Consider the following 19,356-nt stretch of genomic DNA (forward strand, 5'->3'; position numbering starts at 1 on the left):
AGCTCAAGTCAGACACCTGCCTCAGAGCTTTTCTCTTTGTTTTTATTTTAAAGGAAAAAAACAAACCAAAAAAAACCCCAAAACAACAACAACAAAAAAAACAGTGCAAAAACCCATTTTCCAGTGTCAGCCTTGCCCACCCCCACCCCCAGGCCACCCCAGCTCTGAACCTGACTCTTCCTCCCACTCAGCACCCCCTCCCCTCTCATGCATCCCCTAGGGGCTGGAGGCTCCAATTCCCTGGAGGGCTGGATCCCAGGAACTGTGGGGTGGAAAAAATTGGGGCGGCGGGGGCGGGGCAGCCCCCAGATCCACCTGTCCCCCAGGTCTCCAGCCACCGGCACCAGGTGCACCAGGTACTCCTCTCGGCTCTCATTAACCCTTTCCTGGTTATGCTACTAGCTGGGGAGGGGTGGGGGGTACTGATCTGGGAGAACTCCCTCTGCACCCCTCTTTGCCCCGGGGCCGGCTCGGGGCTCTCCTCACTGAGGTTGGGGGGCTCCCTCCCTCCCTCCATCATGGGGGAGAGCAGTGAAATCCCCAGGTTTAAATATCTTAATGAAAGCAGGGGCTGGGGAGAAAGGGGCTTTAGATCTAATAAATTATTAGCGTTTTAGTGTCCATGGGAGTAGGGGTGGGGTGGGGCAGGATGTGGCCTCCAGGGCCCCTCCCTCCCCTTACTGGTGAATCTCATTCTCTATGAGGCTGTCCTCGCAAGACTGGAAGTCTGTGTCCGTGAGGCCGTCGGGCGGCATCAGCAACTCCTCATCTTGAGATGAGGACGATGGGGGCTCATCCCCTGAGCTCCCAGGAGCCCCATCCCCATCCCCGTCCACCTCTGAGTCCTGCAGCACCTGAGCGATGTATTTCTGAAGAGGGAGAGGAAATAGAGGCAAGGTGAACAGCTACCCCTCATGGATGGGGGGAACACCAAGGCCTGTAGGACAGCAGAGTGGGCAGGGCCCTGGGAGGCGGGGGCAGCCCTCCAGGGAGATCAGCTCTCTCCCTGCCCCCATCGGGTCTGGAACAGGTTCCCCTTTCTGCAGGACTAAGGGAACACTGGGCTTTGAGGCTGAGTCTGTCAGAGGCCCCTCCCAACTCCTGAGGGCACTCACCGCAGATTTGGGGACAGCAGCAGCAGTGGGGGGCCGTCCATTGCTTCTGGGGTCCACAGTATCTGTCTCCGTGTGCTCAATCTTGAGGGGCCCAGAATGAGTCAGGAAGTGGGGGCATGTCCTCATCCCTGATCATGGCCCCATGCCCGCCTGGCCCTGTTGGTACTGCCCTCAGCCCTCGCCAGCCCTGGGACCCTCTGTATCCCCTTGAGCTCCTGCCCGCAGCCATCCCCCCTGCCACCCTCGCCCCACACCTTGTAGTTGTGGGCACTGAGGTATTTGAAGTGTCCAAAGCAGACGTGGCAGAGACAGATGACGATGGTGATGACCAGGACCACGAATGTGAACATAGATGTGGGAGCTAGGAACCCTGTCGTTGGGGGGCAAAGAATGGGGTTGCTATCTCCTGTGGGTACCCCCAGGGCCTCCCCACCCCAGCTTCTGATACCCACTGAATGCAGTCCTCACTCTCCCAGGTGCTACAGCCCGGTCCCAGCCTCTCCCAGGCCCCTTGCCTGCCACCCCCAGCCATGCGGCTTCTCCTGTGGCCTGCTCTGTCTGGACTCTGGCTGGAAACCCCTCTGTTCGTGCCCCGGTTCCCTGGGTAGGGATCCCTCACCCGTGCGCATGGTGGAAAAGAAGAGCAGCCAGAAGAGGCAGAGGATGGGCGCGGCTACCACCTGGTTCACAGCCCCCGAGTGGATCTTCTTGTCCAGCTTGGCCGGCAGGTAGGCGTAGTAGAGATTGTACCTGTCTACCAGGTGCTTCAGCAGCATGTACATGAGCCCTAAGGGAAGCCACATGGGCCCTGACCTCGGAACCAGTGCCGCCGAACCTTTGTGTGTCTGTCACAGGTTGTTCTGGTCCTGAGAGGGCCGAAGGGTTGGCCCCCTCCTCCTGCCCAGGCCCCAGGACGGGATAGTGCCCCATGCCCCAGCCTGATCACAGAACTTCAGCTTCCTCCACTTCAACCCCTTCATTCTGCACTCCTCATTGGGAATTCTACTGCTGGAAATGTAGTCATTTGGGTCAACAAGCATCTTCTTAAAACCCATATCATTTTTCTTTATCCCTGTCCCTAAACAGGTAAGTATAAATGAAGGGACAAGTTCTATTTCCCTAGAGGTTGAGGGATAGGGAGTTTCTAATGAGGACAAGGAAGTTAGTTTGGGAACTTGGAGCCTTCCATAACCAGGGAGGGTTGGTTAAGGAGTTAGGATGTTATTGGGGAGGAAAGTAGAGGCTACCAGTGGGGGTGATGGTTAAAGAGAAACTTTGCTAAACTTCAAAAAGGAGGAGAGACCTGGCCAAGTCACATAGTTCAGATACAGCAGACTATCTCCATGAGTGGCAAGGACTTGTTCCACCCTGGAATCCAGGTCTTTCCTGAGTTTACAGGATGGTGTACAAGTATGCGCATGGATGCCTGTGTGGGAGTGTGTGTGTGAACATGTCAGCACATATGTGATCTGTGTCCAAGCACATCCCACTGAGGGAAGGCACAGGTGTGGGTGAGTATGGCCATGTTGGGGTGACTTTGCCCTGGGGACCACATGCCAGCTGGGTCTGGCCTGAGCTGATGGCTCTCCCCCTCCTCCCCGCAGGCCAGGCCCCAGACTGAGCCAGGGACCGGGCGGGAGCCCCGAGGGGCCGGTCTCCCAGCCGGGCCCTGTCCACTCGGGGTGGCCTGCCTTCCTAGAGTGGAGAGGGTGAGGTCCTGGGTCCCCCCGAGCAGGGCCCAGGTCCCGGCGCGGCGGTGCCTACCGAAGGGCACGATGATGGGGCAGGTGATACTGTAGGTCATGACCACCGTGAAGACGCACATCATCCAGGCGTAGGCTGCGCCAAACTGGAACTCGTAGGCCTGATGCTGGGGGGGAGATGGGCAGGAGGATGGCTCAGGGAGGCAGGGACTGAGTAGAGGGGCAGGGAAGGAGGGACGGGGAAGGGAGCCAGGACCTCTGGGGCCAGAAAAGAAGCCATGGGGAACAGGACCTAATGTCTAGGGTCGGGTAGGGCAGAGCAGATGGAGAGAGGGGCTATGGCTGAGAGGAGGGTCACGCCGGTTGCAGTGATGGGGCATGGAGAGGGGCCTTCAAGGGGTCGGGGCCTGGCAGGTAGGGGGCAAGAGTTGGGTGAACTTGGGAGTGGAATGCCCAGAGCCCTCTTATTAAGACAGAGGGACCCTAGTGCTAGGGACCCAGATCTCCCCAACTCCCATCACAGAATGCTACTGTCAGAACTGGCAGGGGCCTTCAGGGTTACCTATGTCCACCCATGGCGGAATACGAACGCCCCAGATATGGGAAGGGGATGGCCCGGAGCCACCGTGAGTCAACTGGACTCCCCACGTCTCAGCCCTCCTGTGCCCCTCAACCCTAGCGCGATGACTACTGTTTCTTGTTGGGCCACCAGGGGGCGCTGTGCGGGCCGCTGCTGCCCCAGGCGGCCGTACCCGCTTCACGTTGCGCCTCTCGGCGGCCGAGCGCGCCAGGCAGAGCCGGATCATGTACATGAGCAGGCCTGGGATACGCAGCAGGTCCATGGCGTTGCCGATAAAGGCTGAGGCAATGACGTAGTTCACGAAGAAGGCGCCGTTGTCGGGCAGGAACACACACCTGCGGGCACCAGGTGCTCCAGCACTGCCCCCTTGGGGTGACCCGGTGGCGGCCCGCCCACTGCCAGAACTACAGCACCCCACACCTCCACCACCAACATGCTTCTTCCATGTGGACACCCCCAGCTTAGCCCCCCAAGCACCTGTGCCCTGTTCCCCCAGAGACAGAGTGGCAACAGACAGCTCCAAGAACTTGTGCCTCATAAAGAGCCACGGAGAGAGTGCTCAAGACCACCTAAGACTACCAGATCGTTCAGGAGAGAACTGTCCAGGATCCCCAAAGACAACCCAGTGAGACCCTCAACCCAAAGACTGAGCCCCAGGAACACCCAGAAGATTCCCCCACTATGAACATAACTCCAGTTACCCCCAGAGTGTGACGTGAACCTCAGATACCTCCACAAACAAGCTTTGAGACCCTTCCCCTGACATCTCTGGGGGAACCCAGGAACCTTTGTCAGTGCCTGAGATGCCCCAAGTGTGAGTCAAAGATCACCACAGATGGCCTAGAGCAAAACCCCTAGAGTCTGTGCCCACAGCCATGATGCATGACCCCCAATATATGCTCACATGATTCCCAGAGAAGACGCCCATACAGAACTCCGTAGGCACCCCTCTGAATAAAAGCCTGAAATGTTAGAGATGTTCCCAGAACTTGTACCGCTAAACACCCCGAAGTGTAAGTCCTTTAGCACCCCTGCCACAGACACCCCCAGAGTTATAAGGCCAACAGCCTTCCACAGATACTCAAAAATATGGGCTCTAGAGACCTTCAGGGATACCTCTCGTAGCCTCCAAGTCACTCCCTAAGTATGACCAAGATCTCACTAGAGATGGCTCCCCAAACCTCCGAAGTGGAACTCCAGAGACGTCCAATGTTAGTCCCAGAATATGGGTACAAGATACCCCCACAGAAACTACCAGAATGTGGACCCCCAAGCCCCAAATCTACCTTGAGGGTGATCTTAGCATCCAGACAGTTACCAGAGAGTGAACACCAACACAGACCCCAGGGGCTTCTACCATGTATACACCCGAGACACCTTGTGGGTAACCTTTGGGGTAACCCCGCCTGATCCTCTCTCTTCTTCCCCCTCCAGGGGTTGGAAGCTTTGTTGCACCCTCCCATGGGGCTGGCAATGTCTCTGAAGCATACCCATTCCTGCCGCCTGGTCTCTTTCCCCAGGGGCCCCAGTCACTCACTCAAACCGAATAGCTGCCTCCGCCAAGAATTTCTTATCAAAGAGCCAGCGGAAGAAGAGGTCCAGGCTGGAGGGAAGCAGAGGAGAGATGGGGTGGGGGCTGGAGTGGTGCAGAACACCAGGGGAGGGGGAGTTCCTCCTCTGTGAGCCACTGGGGAGACTCCTGGACATGGGGTGGGTAGCTCAGGAAGCCTGGGGGTGGCCAGGCTTCCCATCTCGGGCCCCTTGCCTTGTAAGGGAGGTAGGGAGCCTGAACCGCTCTCCTCTCCCTGTCCTGCAATCCCCCTACCCTGGCTCCTCTCCCATCCTCCTCAACTCACCTGCTCAGTCCCAGCGAGGGCAGGAGCAGCACCATGAAGATGAGGAAAGTGTAGCACTTGTGCATGGTGGTCCTGTTCTCCCCAGAGCTGGAGGGAGGGGAGCAGGGAACGGTACAGGTCAAGGGAGCCCAGGCCCCAGATCTGCTCCCTCAACAATGACAATGTCCAAGGAGTATCCCCCGGGAAGGGTGGGCCTCCCAAGGTGAGGGTGCTGGGCACTACCCCTTCCCTGCCAGCTGTGTGACTGCCAGGAGGGCAAAGTACTGCCCTGTGAGGACGGATCATTGAGGGCAGGCCACAGCGAGGTGTGGTGTGAGTAGAGGCACCTTACCGTGTCCAGTGGGCTTCAAAGAAGGCTGAGTAGTAGACGATGGTGGGAAGCAGGGCCGAGAAGCACCACAGCAGCAGGGTGGGGAAGAACTGGGTGATGATGGGGTTCTGCAGCAGGGCACAGGGGGGTGTCAGGCAGGGCAGTCTAGGGGACCCAGGTGGCTTTGCTTATGTGCCTCCTCCCCAGCTGGGCCCTGGGCCTCACAACTCTCAAGGCTCCCATGTTGGAAGCCCAGAACATCTAGAGGTCTGGGGTGAGGGTGGGGGCCAGGGCCATATGTATAACCCCAAGGTGAATAATACTGAGAGTCAGCATTTGCTGAACACCTACTATGTGCTAAGCACTGTTGATGTACTTTCCATGTTTTAATCCTCATAATAATGCTGTTACCCCATTTGACAGATGAGTAAACTGAGGTGAAAAAATATAGCTTCCCTAGCTAGCAAGACATGAGGTAGGGATTTGAATCCATGCAGTCTGGGTCTTATCTATTACGCTATTATCACTGCTTGTGATTTGCAAACTGTCCTTCTTCAAACTCTGAGGTTCTAAAGAGGTATGCTCTGTGCATGGCAGGAGGGGTGAGGGGAAGCTAGGCAGACGTGCATGCCACCCTACTGTCATCAGAGCAGCCCTGCTTTTCCATATTGGGTTTCACGCTGATAAAGAGATCAGAATCTAAGTCTAAAAGCCACTGATCTAGTCAAACCCTTCCATTTTTTCAGTTAGAAAGACTGAGGGGTGAGGGAAGGGGACTACTCTGAGTCCAGGACTAAACGCAGGCTCTCTCTCTTCCCTGGGTGTTTCTCCAGGTGTTGCAAACTTAAAGGTGACCTCTCTGAGGGGGAAGGTGGCAGGGAGCCGAAGAGAAGTGCACACAGGGATTTTTGGGAGCTGGTTGGTGGCAGGGGGCTGGAAGAAGCAGAACAGGCTGGGCTGGGGGAAGAGGGATCAGGGCCTGGTATCTGTGTGTTGTGACCCAGCGTGGAAAGTGAAAGGGGCATGGGGCCTCACGTTGAGGTACTCCACAGGCTTGGTGACGTTGAACTTGTCCATAGTGGTGATGATGATGGCTGGAGTGGTGAGGAAGAAGAGGAGGATGAAGAGGACGACGTTGATGACCAGGCAGCGCAACCACCAGATGAAACCTCGGATGGAGAGGTGCTCCCTGGAAAGGTGGGGGGCAGTCACTCCAGGGACCAAGGGCAGGATTGGACCCCAGTGACACCAAGATACTCCCTCTCCTCCCCCTACCTACTGAGCCCACCCCAGGCCTTGGAAAGCCTGCCCTGCCACCTGTTTGCTCACCAGTAGATGTTCTGGGGGTCGGGGGCGTAGGACACGGTCCAGTTGGAGATGTGCAGGGACTCGCTGCAGGATGAGGGGCGTGGCTCCCCGCGGCAGGTGCAGCCCTGGCATTTACACACGTTGAAGTCCTTCAGGATGCTAGAAAGATGGGCACTGGTAACCATAGGCCCAGCCGGAGGCCACACTGCTGGCAGAAGGCCATGAGCACAGGGGTCAGGGAGCCCTCACGGGCTGCTCAGGGCCGAGGGCCAAGCTGGGGACTCACATGGCGGTGATGGTCTCATTGTGGAAGGTGACAAAGGCCATGCCAAGAGGCTTCTCATTCACCTTCTCCTTCTCCCGCTTGTAGTCTTCCTTCAGCTTCTGCTCCAGCTTTGTGTAGTACTCAATGGCCTCCACCTTTGTGGGAGGGTTAGGGCCAGGGCCTCTAGTTGGAAAGCCAGGCTGGGGCCTGCAGCATCCAGCCCACACTGACTTGGGGCTTTCTACAAGCCAGGCACTGCTCCACTAAGCATTTTTTTTTTTTTTTTTGAAACAGGGTCTCGCTCTGATGCCCAGGTGTGAGTGTAGTGGTAGGATCTCAGCTCACTGGAGCCTCAACCTCCCAGGCTAAAGTGACCCTCCCACCTCAGCCTCCCAAGTAGCTGGGACTACATGTGTGCAGCACCATGCCTGGCTACTTTTTGTATTTTTTGTAGAGATCAGGTTTGCCATGTTGCCTAGGCTGGTCTCAACTCCTGGCTCGAGTGATCCACCCACCTCAGCCTCACACAGTGCTGGGATTACAGGCATGTGCCACTGCACCCAGCACCTCTAAGCTTTTTTATATGTATTACTCACTTTACCCTCACAACACTCTCATAAAGTGGGTACATTAATCCCATGAGGAAACTGAGGCACTGAGCAGTAAGCAACTTGCTCAAGTCCCCAGAGTCAGTGGGTACAGCACAACATCGCCCTTCTGGCTGACATCTTCTAATTTGAGGTTTGAAAACCTGGTCACTGTAGGGACATCAGACAAACCCAACAGTGGGAACTGAGGCTTCAAGGATTCCAGGGACAGTTGGGGAATCACTGAGGGCAGGGCCCCAGCCTTGCCTCCCCAGGACCAGTCCAACCCCTCCCCAGACTCAACAGCCAGCCTGTGTCATACCTGCTCACAGCCTCGCACCACGCAGCAGCAGAGGTGGCCGCAGGGCTTGGGGTTGATCATGGTGGGCACGTTCTCCTTGCTCTGGAGGTTTGTGAAGTACAGCTTTCCCCGCTCCGCCTTCTTCCTGTGGGACCCAGATGTCTGGTCACCTACATCTGGGGCTGGGGCTGGCTCAGCTTGGGGGTCATCTAGCTCACGCCCCAAGGACAGGAGCTGTCTTGTTCTTGAATTTGTTTAGGATACATGCTTCAGATGTGGCCACACCCTAAGGTCTCCCCACCCATCCCTAGAGGGCCAGAAGTTCTTCCTGAAGGCTGACCTAAATTTCTCATACTGTAGCCAAAGAAGGGCATGTCCTCAGATGCAGTGGGGACCATGGGCCCCCTTCCCCTCACAACAAACTCTAACCTCCAGGCCTTGCTCTTTCCAGAGCTGAATTAACAGGCCTTCCAAAGAGTTGAATTAAAATCAAATGCCCTAGGAAAAAATCTAGCAGGGGAGCCTGTGTGGTAGCCAATATGTCCTTCACAATGGCAGGGGGCCCTTGGTGTTACCCTTCCCTGCCCGTAGTCCCTTACCTCTCTGCATCGAGGAACATGAGGCGAGCCACGTTGTAACACGGGCGGGCTTCGAGAACTGTACAGTTGGGGTAGGCTTCCCTGAAACACAGTCCATGTATCATCTTGTGCAGGGACCCCACCCACCTGCCCCTGACTTTCATCCAAGACCCAATCACCTTCAAGAAACACATCTCCGGCTGGACATAGTGGCTCACGTCTGTAATCCCAGCACTTTGAGGGGCCGAGGCGGGAGGATCACCTGAGGTCAGGAGTTTGAAACCAGCCTGGCCAACATGGTGAAACCCTGTCTCTACTAAAAATACAAAAATTAGCCGGGCGTGGTGGCACATGCCTGTAGTCCCAGCTACTCAGGAGGCTGAGGCAGGAGAATTGCTTGAACCCGGGAGGCGAAGGTTGCAGTGAGCCAAGATCACACCACTGCACTCCAGCCGGGGCGACAGAGCGAGACTGTCTCAAAAAAAAAAAAAAAAAAAAAAGACAAAAAAAACCCACAGCTCCAATTCAAGCTGCCTTTTTCTTAGTCTACAAAACTAAGAGTTCTCCAAGAATAAAGCTTTGCAGTTCCTCCTCATGCTTTTGAGTGGGGAAGTGGGAGCAGAAGGCCTGAGCACTGTGTGAGTGCAGGCTGGGCTGACGAACTAGGATGTGTAGGGACACGCGGCATGCAGCTGGGAAAGCCTGGGCTATGGTCTGATTCTTGTCCAGGGCTGTGACCTTTAGGTTGAGAGAAACTGTGTCTAGTCATAGGCTATATACTTCCTTAACTCTGCTCCCAGAAGACCTGGTCACAGCCCAGCACTTAGCCTTGACCACAGATTGACCTCAACCAACCCATAACCCAGTCTACAAAATGATCTTTAACTTTGGCCCAAGATGGACAAGAGATTGATCCTGACCCCTGACCAGGGTGAGGGTGACCTCTAACAGTGGCCAAAGACTGAATCTTAAGCCCATCCTGGCCAAAGACTGACCCTAGACTTGTTACCCAGACCTAAGACTGACCTCCTAACCCTGACCCCAGATTCATCCCTACCTTGACTTAAGACTGACCAGAGAGAAACTGTCACTGACTCACTGGTACCTGGTACTGGACAGGGCTTGAAGAATGCTTGCTGAGTGAAGGAATAGTTCATTTGTTCGTTTGTTTGAAATATTTTGAGATGGGGTCTCGTTGTATTGCCCAGGCTGGTCTTGAACTCCTGGGTTCAAGTGATCCTCCTGCCTCAGCTTCCCAAAGTGCTGGCATTACACTAGTGAGCCACCATGGCTGGCGGGAATAGTTTCTTTTTTTTTCTTTTTTTTTTTTTTTGAGACAGAGTCTCACTCTGTCACCCAGGCTAAGATGCAGTGATGTGATCTTGGCTCACTGCAACCTTCGCTTCCCGGGTTCAAGCGATTCTCGTGCTTCAGCTTTCCGAGTAGCTGGGACTACAGGTTATACCCAGCTAATTATTTTTTTTTTTTCTTTTTTGTATTTTTAGTAGAGATGGGATTTCACCATGTTGGCTAGGCTGGTCTCAAACTCCTGACCTCAGGTGATTGGCCTGCCCTGGCCTCCCAAAGTGCTGGGATTACAGGCATGAGCCACCACACCCAGCCTAATAGACCTTTTTTTTTTTTTTTTTTGAGGTGGAGTCTTGCTCTGTCGCCCAGGCTGGAATGCAGTGGTGCAATCTCAGCTCACTGTAACCTCCACCTCCTGGGTTCAAGCGATTCTCCTATCTCAGCCTCCTCAGTAGCTAGGATTATAGGCATGTGCCACCATGCCTGGCTAATTTTTATGTTTTTAGTAGAGATGGGGTTTCACCATCTTGGCCAGGCTGGTCTTGAATTCCTGACCTTGTGATTCACCCGCCTCAGCCCCCCAAAGTGTTGGGATTACAGGTGTGAGCCACTGTGCCTGGCCAGTAGTTTGTTTTTAAATCTGATCACGCAGCATTCTTTGATCCTAATCCTTAATCTAGACTGAGTTCCCATCTTTTTATATTTTATTACAATTTCTAGGTTGAACACAGTGGCTCATGCCTGCAATCCCAACACTTTGAGAGGCCGAGACAGGAGGACTGCTTGAGGCCAGGAGTTCATGACCAGCCTGGGCAACAGAGTGAGACCCCATCTCTAAAGAAAGAAAAAAAAATTTAGCCAGGTGTGGTGGAGAGTACCTGTAGTCCCAGCTACTCAGGAGTCTGAGGCAGGAGGATCGATTTAGCCCAGGAGGTCAAGGCTGCAGTGAGCTGTGACCATACCCCTGTATTGCAGCACTCCAGCCAGGGAGACAGAGTGAGACTTGGTCTCAAAAAAAATTTTTTTTTTAATGAAGGACCACTAAGTATTGAATGCATGAGTTACTGTTCTAAAGTATTAACACAGACCTCATAAACCCCCCATGAGAATTTAGAAACTTAAATCTGGGATAGGGTCCTTGAAATGTACTTCCCAGGAAGCTAAAGATCTTTCCTCTGATATTATTCCTCAAGCCATTTTAGGTTTCCCCTTTGGAAGGGTCCACTCTCATTCTCACTAGACTAATCTCTAATCCTCTAAATCCAACCACACAGGCCCCTTGATTTGCACATAAGATATTCCCTAATTGTGCTGAGAGAGTCCTTCAATCCAGACAGACCACAGACTTGGACCACAAGCCCTGCCTAATCCTGACAATGAGGTCAAGGGCTGTCTCTTACTCACCATATACCCAGCCCTGTCCCAACAGCTTGTATATAGTAGGTGTTCAATACACATGTGGTAAATGAGCAGATCAATGAAATGGCTACTCCATAATGCTCATCTCAGTGATCCAAAAAACTCCAGTTAGGACTACAGTCTCCCTTAGCCCTGCTTATAGGCTGACCTCTCCTAAACAAAACTATAGACCCACCCCTGAAACACAACTAGGATCTTGAGCCTCCCGAGGGCACTGATCAGGTTTGGTTCTACTCTGTCTCCCAGGCATGAAGCACATAATAGGTGTACAATAAATGTGGGCTGAATGAATAGACGGTTGACTAGTAGGGTTCACTCAGGTCTCTGTTCAAATGCCACCCTGTCAGAGTCCTGCCCTGTCCACCCCATCAGAAATAGCAACCCTTCCCAACCCCTCTTACCCTGCCCATTTCCCTGCTGTGGTTTTCTTAGCACCTACCCCTTCTTGACACAGTCTCTATTACTAGTTCATCTGTTCCCTGTCCACCCCTCCCCACCAAAATGTAAGCAAATGAGGGCAGGCCTTCTGTTGTTTACTGCTATACCCCAGCTCCTCCCCATGCAGTCACATGGTAGGTGCTCACTAGATATTTGTATCAAAACAACAACAACAACAAGAAAAAAACCCAACACCAGATTTCAATACAAACTGATAACTGATTCCAACTGGATAGTATTATTAAGATGTCACCTAATTCATTGTTACCAAAGATGGTATGAGAAAAAAAAAAAAAAAAGATGTCACTTAATTCTGAGTCCACACTGTCCTTAATCCTGACCCAGAGTGCCCTGTAATGCTGATGACAGCTTGAACCTCAGACAGGACCCCAAACAGTTTTCTCATACTGACAAGAATGATCTAATTTTGACTGCTATTTTATAGCCTGTATAAGGACTGGGCTTATTTCTAATTTATTTGTGCCTGGCACATAGAAGGTTGTCAATAATTGCATGTAGTGTGAAAGAGTATCCATCTACTAATGCTGATCACAAACCAGTCCTTAATCTTCTAACATAGGCTCTGGAATCTGACCCTGACCAGATACATGTTCACTCTCAATCCTGCCCAAACACGATCTCTGATTGGATCACACACAGGCCTGACTCAGGACAGTGAGTGAACTCTGATTCTGGCCAACTGACAGATCTGGGTCTCGGATTCAACCTTGATTCTTTACTTTCTTTCTTTTTTGAGACAGGGTCTTGCCCTATTACCCAGGCTGCAGTACAGTGGCGCAATCACAGTTCACTACAGCATCAGCCTCTTGGGCTCAAGCCATCCTCCCACCTCAGTCGCCTGAGTAGTTGGGACTATTGGTGCATGCTACCATGTCTGGCTAATTTTTATATTTTTCTGTAGAGATGGGGTTTCAACATGTTGTCCAGGCTGGTCTTGAACTCCCAGGCTCAAGCAATCTTCTCAAGGGGATTACAGGTGTGAGCCACCACACCTGGCCTAAACCCTGATTTTGATGGTAGACTGAGCCCAAATCTCAACCTCAGTCTGGGCCATGATCCAGACCAACGTCCCTTATCATGACCACTGGCCAGCTCCTGATTCTGACCACAGACTGACCTCAGAGCAATCTCTGATCAGACCCTGGATTAGCTCCTAAAGCCGATCACCATACTATGAACCCCCTGAGAACTCAATAGTTTTTCTTTGTTTGAGACAGAGTCTCGCTCTGTCACCCAGGCTGGAGTGCAGTGGCACGATCTCGGCTCACTGCAACCTCTGCCTCCCAGGTTCAAGCGATTCTTCTGCCTCAGCCTCTGGAGTAGCTGGGACTACTGGTGCACGCCACCACGCCCGGCTAATTTTTGTATTTTCAGTAGAGACAGGGTTTCGCCATATTGGCCAGGCTGGTCTCAAACTCCCAGCCCTCAGTGATCTTTTATTATTGTTTTTAAGACATGGGGGTATCACTATGTTGCCCAGGCTGGTCTTGAACTCCTGGCCTCAAGTGATCTGCCCACCTTGGTCTCCCAAAGTGCTGGGATTACAGGCATGAGCTACCATGCCTGGCCTTATTCATTTTTTACAGTCCCAAAGCCCACTACGGTAACTTATGACTAAGAGCACTTGAGAAAGTTTGCTGAGTGAACAGATGCATATGTGAGAGGAGCCCTAATCCTGTGGTATAGAGACCATCCCTACACACCCCCATGGAGGGGCCCTTCACTCTCATTCTCCACCCTATGAGCTGCACCCCAAGATGCATCCCTAGCCATGGGGTGACCAGGTGATTTCCCACTTTGATTCATTACATCACCTCCCTTTTCTCTAGTTTCTGGCCACCGGACAGTCCTGAAGGTCTGCTCTACCCACCCCAAGACATAATTCCAGAGCTGAAAGTCTCAGAGAATACACGGTTCAAATTCTCCTGGACTCCTTGAAATCCACTGGAAACCAAGGAGCTTCTCCCTGTCATATCTGCACACAAACTCCAGAACACTGCTTTTAATTTTAAGGAAGGTATGTACTCCAATGGACCCTGGGTCAACGACCTATGACCCAGTCTGAGCCAGGAGGAGGTTTGCGGGTAGGGGGTTTGAGTGACTCGCTCTTCAAGTTTTTGTCCTCGTTTTCCTGTTTTAAAGGGGCCTATCACCCAGCCCAAGTGCTAAACCACCCTGGAATCAGATATTTCTTCCTGGATCTAATCTCTATCCCACCCACGGCAGAGCTCCAGGTTAGCGTATAAGGATGTTCTTGGAGTTCAAAGGCAGAGAAGGCTCTGCAGCAGGGCTTCAGTCTGGGGGAAAGTGTGGCTTACTCACTCAAAATGCTTCTTGATCTTTTCTGACTCTGCGTATTTGGAGATTCCATTGATGAAGAGAGTCCGCTTCACCTGGGTGACAGGGGAGTGGGTTTGCCTTCTGAGGCCTGACCCCAGTGGAGCCAGAGGATGTGGGGGGTGGGGGGCACTAGAGAAGGAGGTTTTGTTTTGAGGGGGTAGAGAAGTAGGTGAGCAGAGGGGAGCAGATGGGGTGAGAGGAGGCCTTAGTTATGGATAAACCAGGTCCCAGGGAAAGCAGGGGAGTGTTTCTAACAGAAATCAGGCAGTGAGCCTAACGAAAGAGCCACGCCATCCTATGCTCTTGAGGGGTTATAGAGGCTGAGGAAGGGGGTACTACTTTCAGCTCCTTAGACCCCGAGGACCCAGTACAGTGGTTGACACAGAGTAGGTGTCCGGTTCTGGCTTGATGAGTGCATGTAGAAGGGGAAGGAATATTACTATCCTAATGTCAGCCACAGCTACTTCCCCAAGTGCTGGACACAGCACAGCTGTTTCCGTGTATTCCCCACAACCTTGGGGGAGGTACTACTGTTATCCCATTTTACAGATGAGAAAATCATGGCTTGGGAGGTTATGTAACTTGCAGGATGGGAGCTCCTGAGCTGCTGTGCCAGCATTCGAACCCAGCTGACACCTCTTGGGGCTGAGACAAGAGAGGCCTGCAGGGAAGGGAAGGGAAGAGGCTGGGGGCGGGGCAGGACCTGGGCTCTGCTCCACGCACCAGATCGTCCTCCTTGTAGCGCATCTTGGAGGTGTGTCTACGCATGCTGTAGACGGTGAGCAGCAGATACAGGAAGGCGAAGGAGGTGTGCAGCCATAGCAGGTTGTTCCTGGGAGGGGCAGAGAGGATACACAGGAGCCACTCGGGCTAGGACACACTCAGATGAGATGCCTCAGCCTGTCAGTGTTAAACCCTTGATACAGACAGGGCCCTCTACTGCCACCAGCCTTCTGGCACTGACTCCTCACAAGGCAGGCCCACATCCCACATCCCCTAGACCCCCAAGATTCTCCCATTCCAATGAAAATGTCCCTGATAGGCCACCTCTCTACGCCCTACCCGCTGGTTACAGGGTCTCCAACTGCCCCAGCTGGCCCTCCCTGGTTCCTGAGATTTCACCCTCCTCTTCTGTATCTGGTCATCCTTGGGGGATCCTCAGCAGGCATCCCCCTCTTCTGTCTCCAACCCAAGCCCTCAGGGACCCTCAGCCATCCCTGTAACCTTTGCTCCCATCAATGCAGCTGCCTTTCCTCTCTGTCCCACATCATGGCCCAGACTCTGGTCGTAGACCTTGGCCTGGCCGACCAGCTTCACATCTTACCCTGATTTCAAGTTGGCAATGGTGGTTCTCCCAAAGCTGTAGGCATTGTTCTCTAGGGGGTGGGAAGAGGGAGAGGATGATGGTGGGGTCAGGGCACATCCCCTCCATCCCCTTCCTCTCTCCACCCTAGCCATCCTGGCCCTCACTGACCCAGCAGGTCCCCTGAGAAGTTGACAGGCAGCACGATGCCTACGGAGAGGACGCCCACAACCACTAGCAGCCCGATGATGTGCCGCTGAAAGGACAGGTAGTGCACGGCGTCGCCCCCACATTTGTCCCGGATCTCATCATCCCTGCAGCCGTATGGAGTAGACAGAGGAATTAGGTTAGGACCAGGGCAAGAAAAGGGCTGCAACTTACCTGCCCTGACCCACCCCCACCCCAAACCCACCCTAGCTCCAGCTGATCTGGCAGTAGTACAGGGCTGAAATGGGACTTCTTGGTCCCCTATTTTCTGTGAGGGGAGAGGGGAGCAAGGCAGAAGAGAGGGGGAGGGAGAAAAAAGAGAAATGCATGGAGAAGGGGAGGGATTAAGGCAGAGGGCTAGAGGGAAAGAAAGAGGTAAAAGGAAAAAAGAGACTGCAGAGAGAGGAAGGGGAAGAAGAAAAATGAGGAATGCAGAGAAAAGGGAAGAAAAAAGAAAAATATCTGTGGAGGGAGGAAGAGGAGAAAGGAGGAGGACCAGCAGGAGGAGGAGTGGTAAAAGAGGCAGAAGTGAAGGAAGGATAGGAGGAGGGGCGCAGCACCTCATGGGTGTGGCTAAGCCTGGTGTAGTGAAGCGAGGTACCCATGCAGGAGGCTTGGGGGAGTGGGTGGCGGTAGTGCTGACCTGTCCCGGCTTCCTGCCTTTCTCAGTGTTCACTGCCTGCCTGCTGGATTCTGGCTGGATCTCCTGAGTTCTGCCTGCTGGACACAGGCTCTGCCTGCTGCTGGCTGGCTGCTCCCAGCCTACTGCTGCCCCCACCCGCTGGCTGCACAGAGGCTGAGGCAGGGGCTCCACCCCTTCTCTCTAGGTGGGGCAGGGCAGGGAGAGAAGAGGGCAGAGCGGGCCCTCCAGGCGGGGGGGTCACAGAGGAGATTGTGGGGTCAAGCGAGTGTTCAGGGAACAGCAGAGGCTCAGGTCCCTAGGGCTTGGCCTTCCAGAGCAGGGAGGAGGGTACTGGGCTGGCAAGGAGTGCTAAGGCCCTGAAAGCTGCTGGCTTCTCAATTTTGTAGGGAGATGCCAGGTTCTGAAGTTTCTCTCTTTCTTTAGAGCTTGAAGATGGTCCACTTACTTTATCCTGAAGATGGCTGTCAGCCAGGAACAGAAACCCTGGGGGAACAGAGGGCTGTCAGCGGGAATCCCCAGCCCACCAACCCGAACCTCTCTTCTCCCTCAAGTCCCACCCATTCTCGTAATTACCTCCAGGAACAGCTTCCACACCCCTCGCTAAAAAAAAATCTTTATGTCCTAGGAACTAGCTTATCCCCAAAAAGGGAGAGAGGGAAGGTCTCAGCCCTCAAAGAAAAAAGACCAACACTAAACAGGGTTATCTGTGAATCCTCATGTCCAGATCTACAGATTTCTGCAAATACCCTGTGGCCGTGTGGGCCAGGGTGGGATGGGTGGGGCTTGGGGTTCTAAGGTTAGCAGGGCCTCCAGACCTCCAGCTAATAAGAGTTTGCAACATGGCTGCCAAAAGCAGAGAGGAGGGCTTTGCTGCCTGAATTCCAGCTATTAATCCTCTAGTCTACCCTGGAAGGACTAAAGCCCAGGGTCACTGTGAGCTACAAGATACCTCCCCACCTCCGGCCAGGTGTGGTGGCTCACACCTGTAATCCCAGCACTTTGGGAGGCCAAGGTGGGCGGATCACCTGAGGTCAGGAGTTCAAGATCAGCCTGGCCAACATGATGACACCCCATCTCTACTAAAAATACAAAAATTAGCCGGGTGTGATGATGCGCACTTGTAATCCCAGTTACTTGGGAGGCTGAGGCTGGAGAATTGCTTGAACCCAGGAGGTGGAGGTTGCAGTGAGCTGAGATCACACCACTGCACTCCAGCCTGGGTGACAGAGCAACACTCCATCTCAGGGAAAAATTGAAAAAAAAAAAAAAAAAGAGATCTCCCCACTCCACCCTCTAGGCCTGTAAAGGCAGAGAGTGGGGATATTCAGGGGAGGGCTGGGCAGAGGGCACCCTGTCCCTAACTCCATCCAGGAGAAGGTCCAGACATAACACAGGATGGGGTAGAAAGGTGCCTTTCAGCCATGATTCAGGACCATGCTACCTGTTGCCAACATCACCTGAGTCTGGGGACCATCTGGACCCCTCTGGCTAGCAGGTGTGACAACTTTGCCACCTACCAGTATGAGTCCAACTCAGGAAGCTGAAGGCCATCTTCTGCTGGGACTGCTGGAAGAGCTGCCACCCCTAGGACTTGCAGCCCAAGAGGGACTGACCAGGGCCACCCCATGTCTGAGGATTAGAGTTCTGACTAGGCTTCTCACCCTCATGGAATTAATGACGGAGAGCCAGGCAGGTAACAACTGTATGTTAGGTCTGATATGAAAGGGGGTCTGGAGTCTGTTATGAACTGCCATTCATATGCCTTTTTGAAAGGGACCACTGCCACTCAGCTCCAATCCACAAGCAGGTCAACTGGCCCACACGGCCGGGGTCACCCAACTGCAACCTCCGAGCAACATGACGGATTCTGTTGGTTTTGCTAGGCAGGGCTGGAGGGCTTATTATTTCTTTTGTTTGTTTGTTTTGAGACGGAGTCTCGCCCTGTCGCCCAGGCTGGAGTGCAGTGGGGTGATCTCAGCTCACTGCAAGCTCCGCCTCCTGAGTTCACGCCATTCTCCTGCCTCAGCCTTCCAAGTAGCTAGGATTATAGGCGCCAGCCACCATGCCTGGCTAATTTTTTGTATTTTTAGTAAAGACGGGGTTTCACCATGTGGGCCAGGATGCTCTCGATCTCCTGACCTCGTGATCCTCCTGCCTCGGCCTCCCAAAGTGCTGGGATTACAGGCATGAGCCAAGGGCTTATTATTACTTCTAAAACCATGACTATGGAAAAAAGGTGGCCTTAGGATTAATCAGCAGAAGTGAGCACAGAACTCTTTGTGACAAACAAAGTTGGGAATTCACGAATGTTAGGGCTGTGCTAGTTTGGAGGCTGTGACATAGAGGAAGGAGCCAGGAGTTCTGGGCCTGGGGTGGTCATCCTGTGGTTCCTTGGATGAATCACTTTCCTTGCTGAGGAGGAGGCCAAACCAGCATCCCTGACTCCATATCACTGAAAGTGAGGGACTTCTCAGCCCATATGCCCTGGGGGTGGGGTGGGGGACTAAGAAGTTTGGGGGAGGGCACTCACATTGTCCCTTTGGTCAAAGTCAACGGAGCTGGATACAGAGGTGAGACGCTCATACCGGTCATGACTGTCCCCGTGCATAGCTGAAGCCACACTGAGGGTGAGGGAGATAAGAGATCAGAGAGCCTGTTGAGTCTGAGTCCCCGGGGAGCTGGGCTGAGTGCTCCAGAGCTCCAGGGCTATAGAAGGCACAGAAGGCACAGGAAGCGCAGAGGCTGAAGCAGAGAGGAATGACTGCCCTCTACCCAGCTTCGCTCAAATATGCCTCTTCCTTTCAGGGTGACTCAGGGTGGGAGCGGAGGTGGGCACTGATGCTGGGCAGTGGGGCCTTGAGGGAGGAGGTAATCTTCATCATCTCCCTAAGGAGGCTGAAGCGAGAACACCAGAGGGCCCTGCAGTTCCAGAGTTGACTGACGGGGGCTGGGGACAGGCAACAGAGCCAATATTATGCAAAGAGCAATGAGGAGGTGGAGGAAAGGATGGACCAGGAAAACCTGGAAGGGCTGGGAAGACTGGAAGGTCTCCAGGGTGGGACCCTCCCCTCCCC

At 53.6% G+C, this 19,356-nt stretch overlaps 1 protein-coding gene across 1 annotated transcript in view; it reads right to left on the reverse strand.

Moving 5' to 3' along the window:
- Positions 1-21: 21 nt before the first annotated feature.
- The window catches only part of TMEM63B (transmembrane protein 63B), a 27,960-nt gene continuing 8,625 nt past the window's right edge, over positions 22-19,356 (reverse strand). The window contains exons 5-24 of the mRNA XM_011960338.1: positions 18,813-18,903; positions 16,728-16,765; positions 15,604-15,746; positions 15,454-15,505; positions 14,853-14,961; positions 14,112-14,182; positions 8,625-8,705; positions 8,047-8,170; positions 7,159-7,292; positions 6,894-7,031; positions 6,600-6,753; positions 5,586-5,692; positions 5,255-5,341; positions 4,936-5,001; positions 3,571-3,733; positions 2,880-2,985; positions 1,735-1,902; positions 1,370-1,485; positions 1,116-1,196; positions 22-869 (exon numbers count right to left, since the gene is read on the reverse strand). Of these exons, the coding sequence (XP_011815728.1) occupies positions 678-869; positions 1,116-1,196; positions 1,370-1,485; positions 1,735-1,902; positions 2,880-2,985; positions 3,571-3,733; positions 4,936-5,001; positions 5,255-5,341; positions 5,586-5,692; positions 6,600-6,753; positions 6,894-7,031; positions 7,159-7,292; positions 8,047-8,170; positions 8,625-8,705; positions 14,112-14,182; positions 14,853-14,961; positions 15,454-15,505; positions 15,604-15,746; positions 16,728-16,765; positions 18,813-18,903 (2,221 nt within the window). The 3' untranslated portion in view covers positions 22-677. The remainder of the gene's footprint in view (positions 870-1,115; positions 1,197-1,369; positions 1,486-1,734; positions 1,903-2,879; positions 2,986-3,570; positions 3,734-4,935; positions 5,002-5,254; positions 5,342-5,585; positions 5,693-6,599; positions 6,754-6,893; positions 7,032-7,158; positions 7,293-8,046; positions 8,171-8,624; positions 8,706-14,111; positions 14,183-14,852; positions 14,962-15,453; positions 15,506-15,603; positions 15,747-16,727; positions 16,766-18,812; positions 18,904-19,356) is intronic.

The sequence above is a fragment of the Colobus angolensis genome, unplaced genomic scaffold (genome assembly GCF_000951035.1).
Source record: "Colobus angolensis palliatus isolate OR3802 unplaced genomic scaffold, Cang.pa_1.0 Scaffold51, whole genome shotgun sequence".
Lineage (NCBI taxonomy): Eukaryota > Metazoa > Chordata > Mammalia > Primates > Cercopithecidae > Colobus > Colobus angolensis.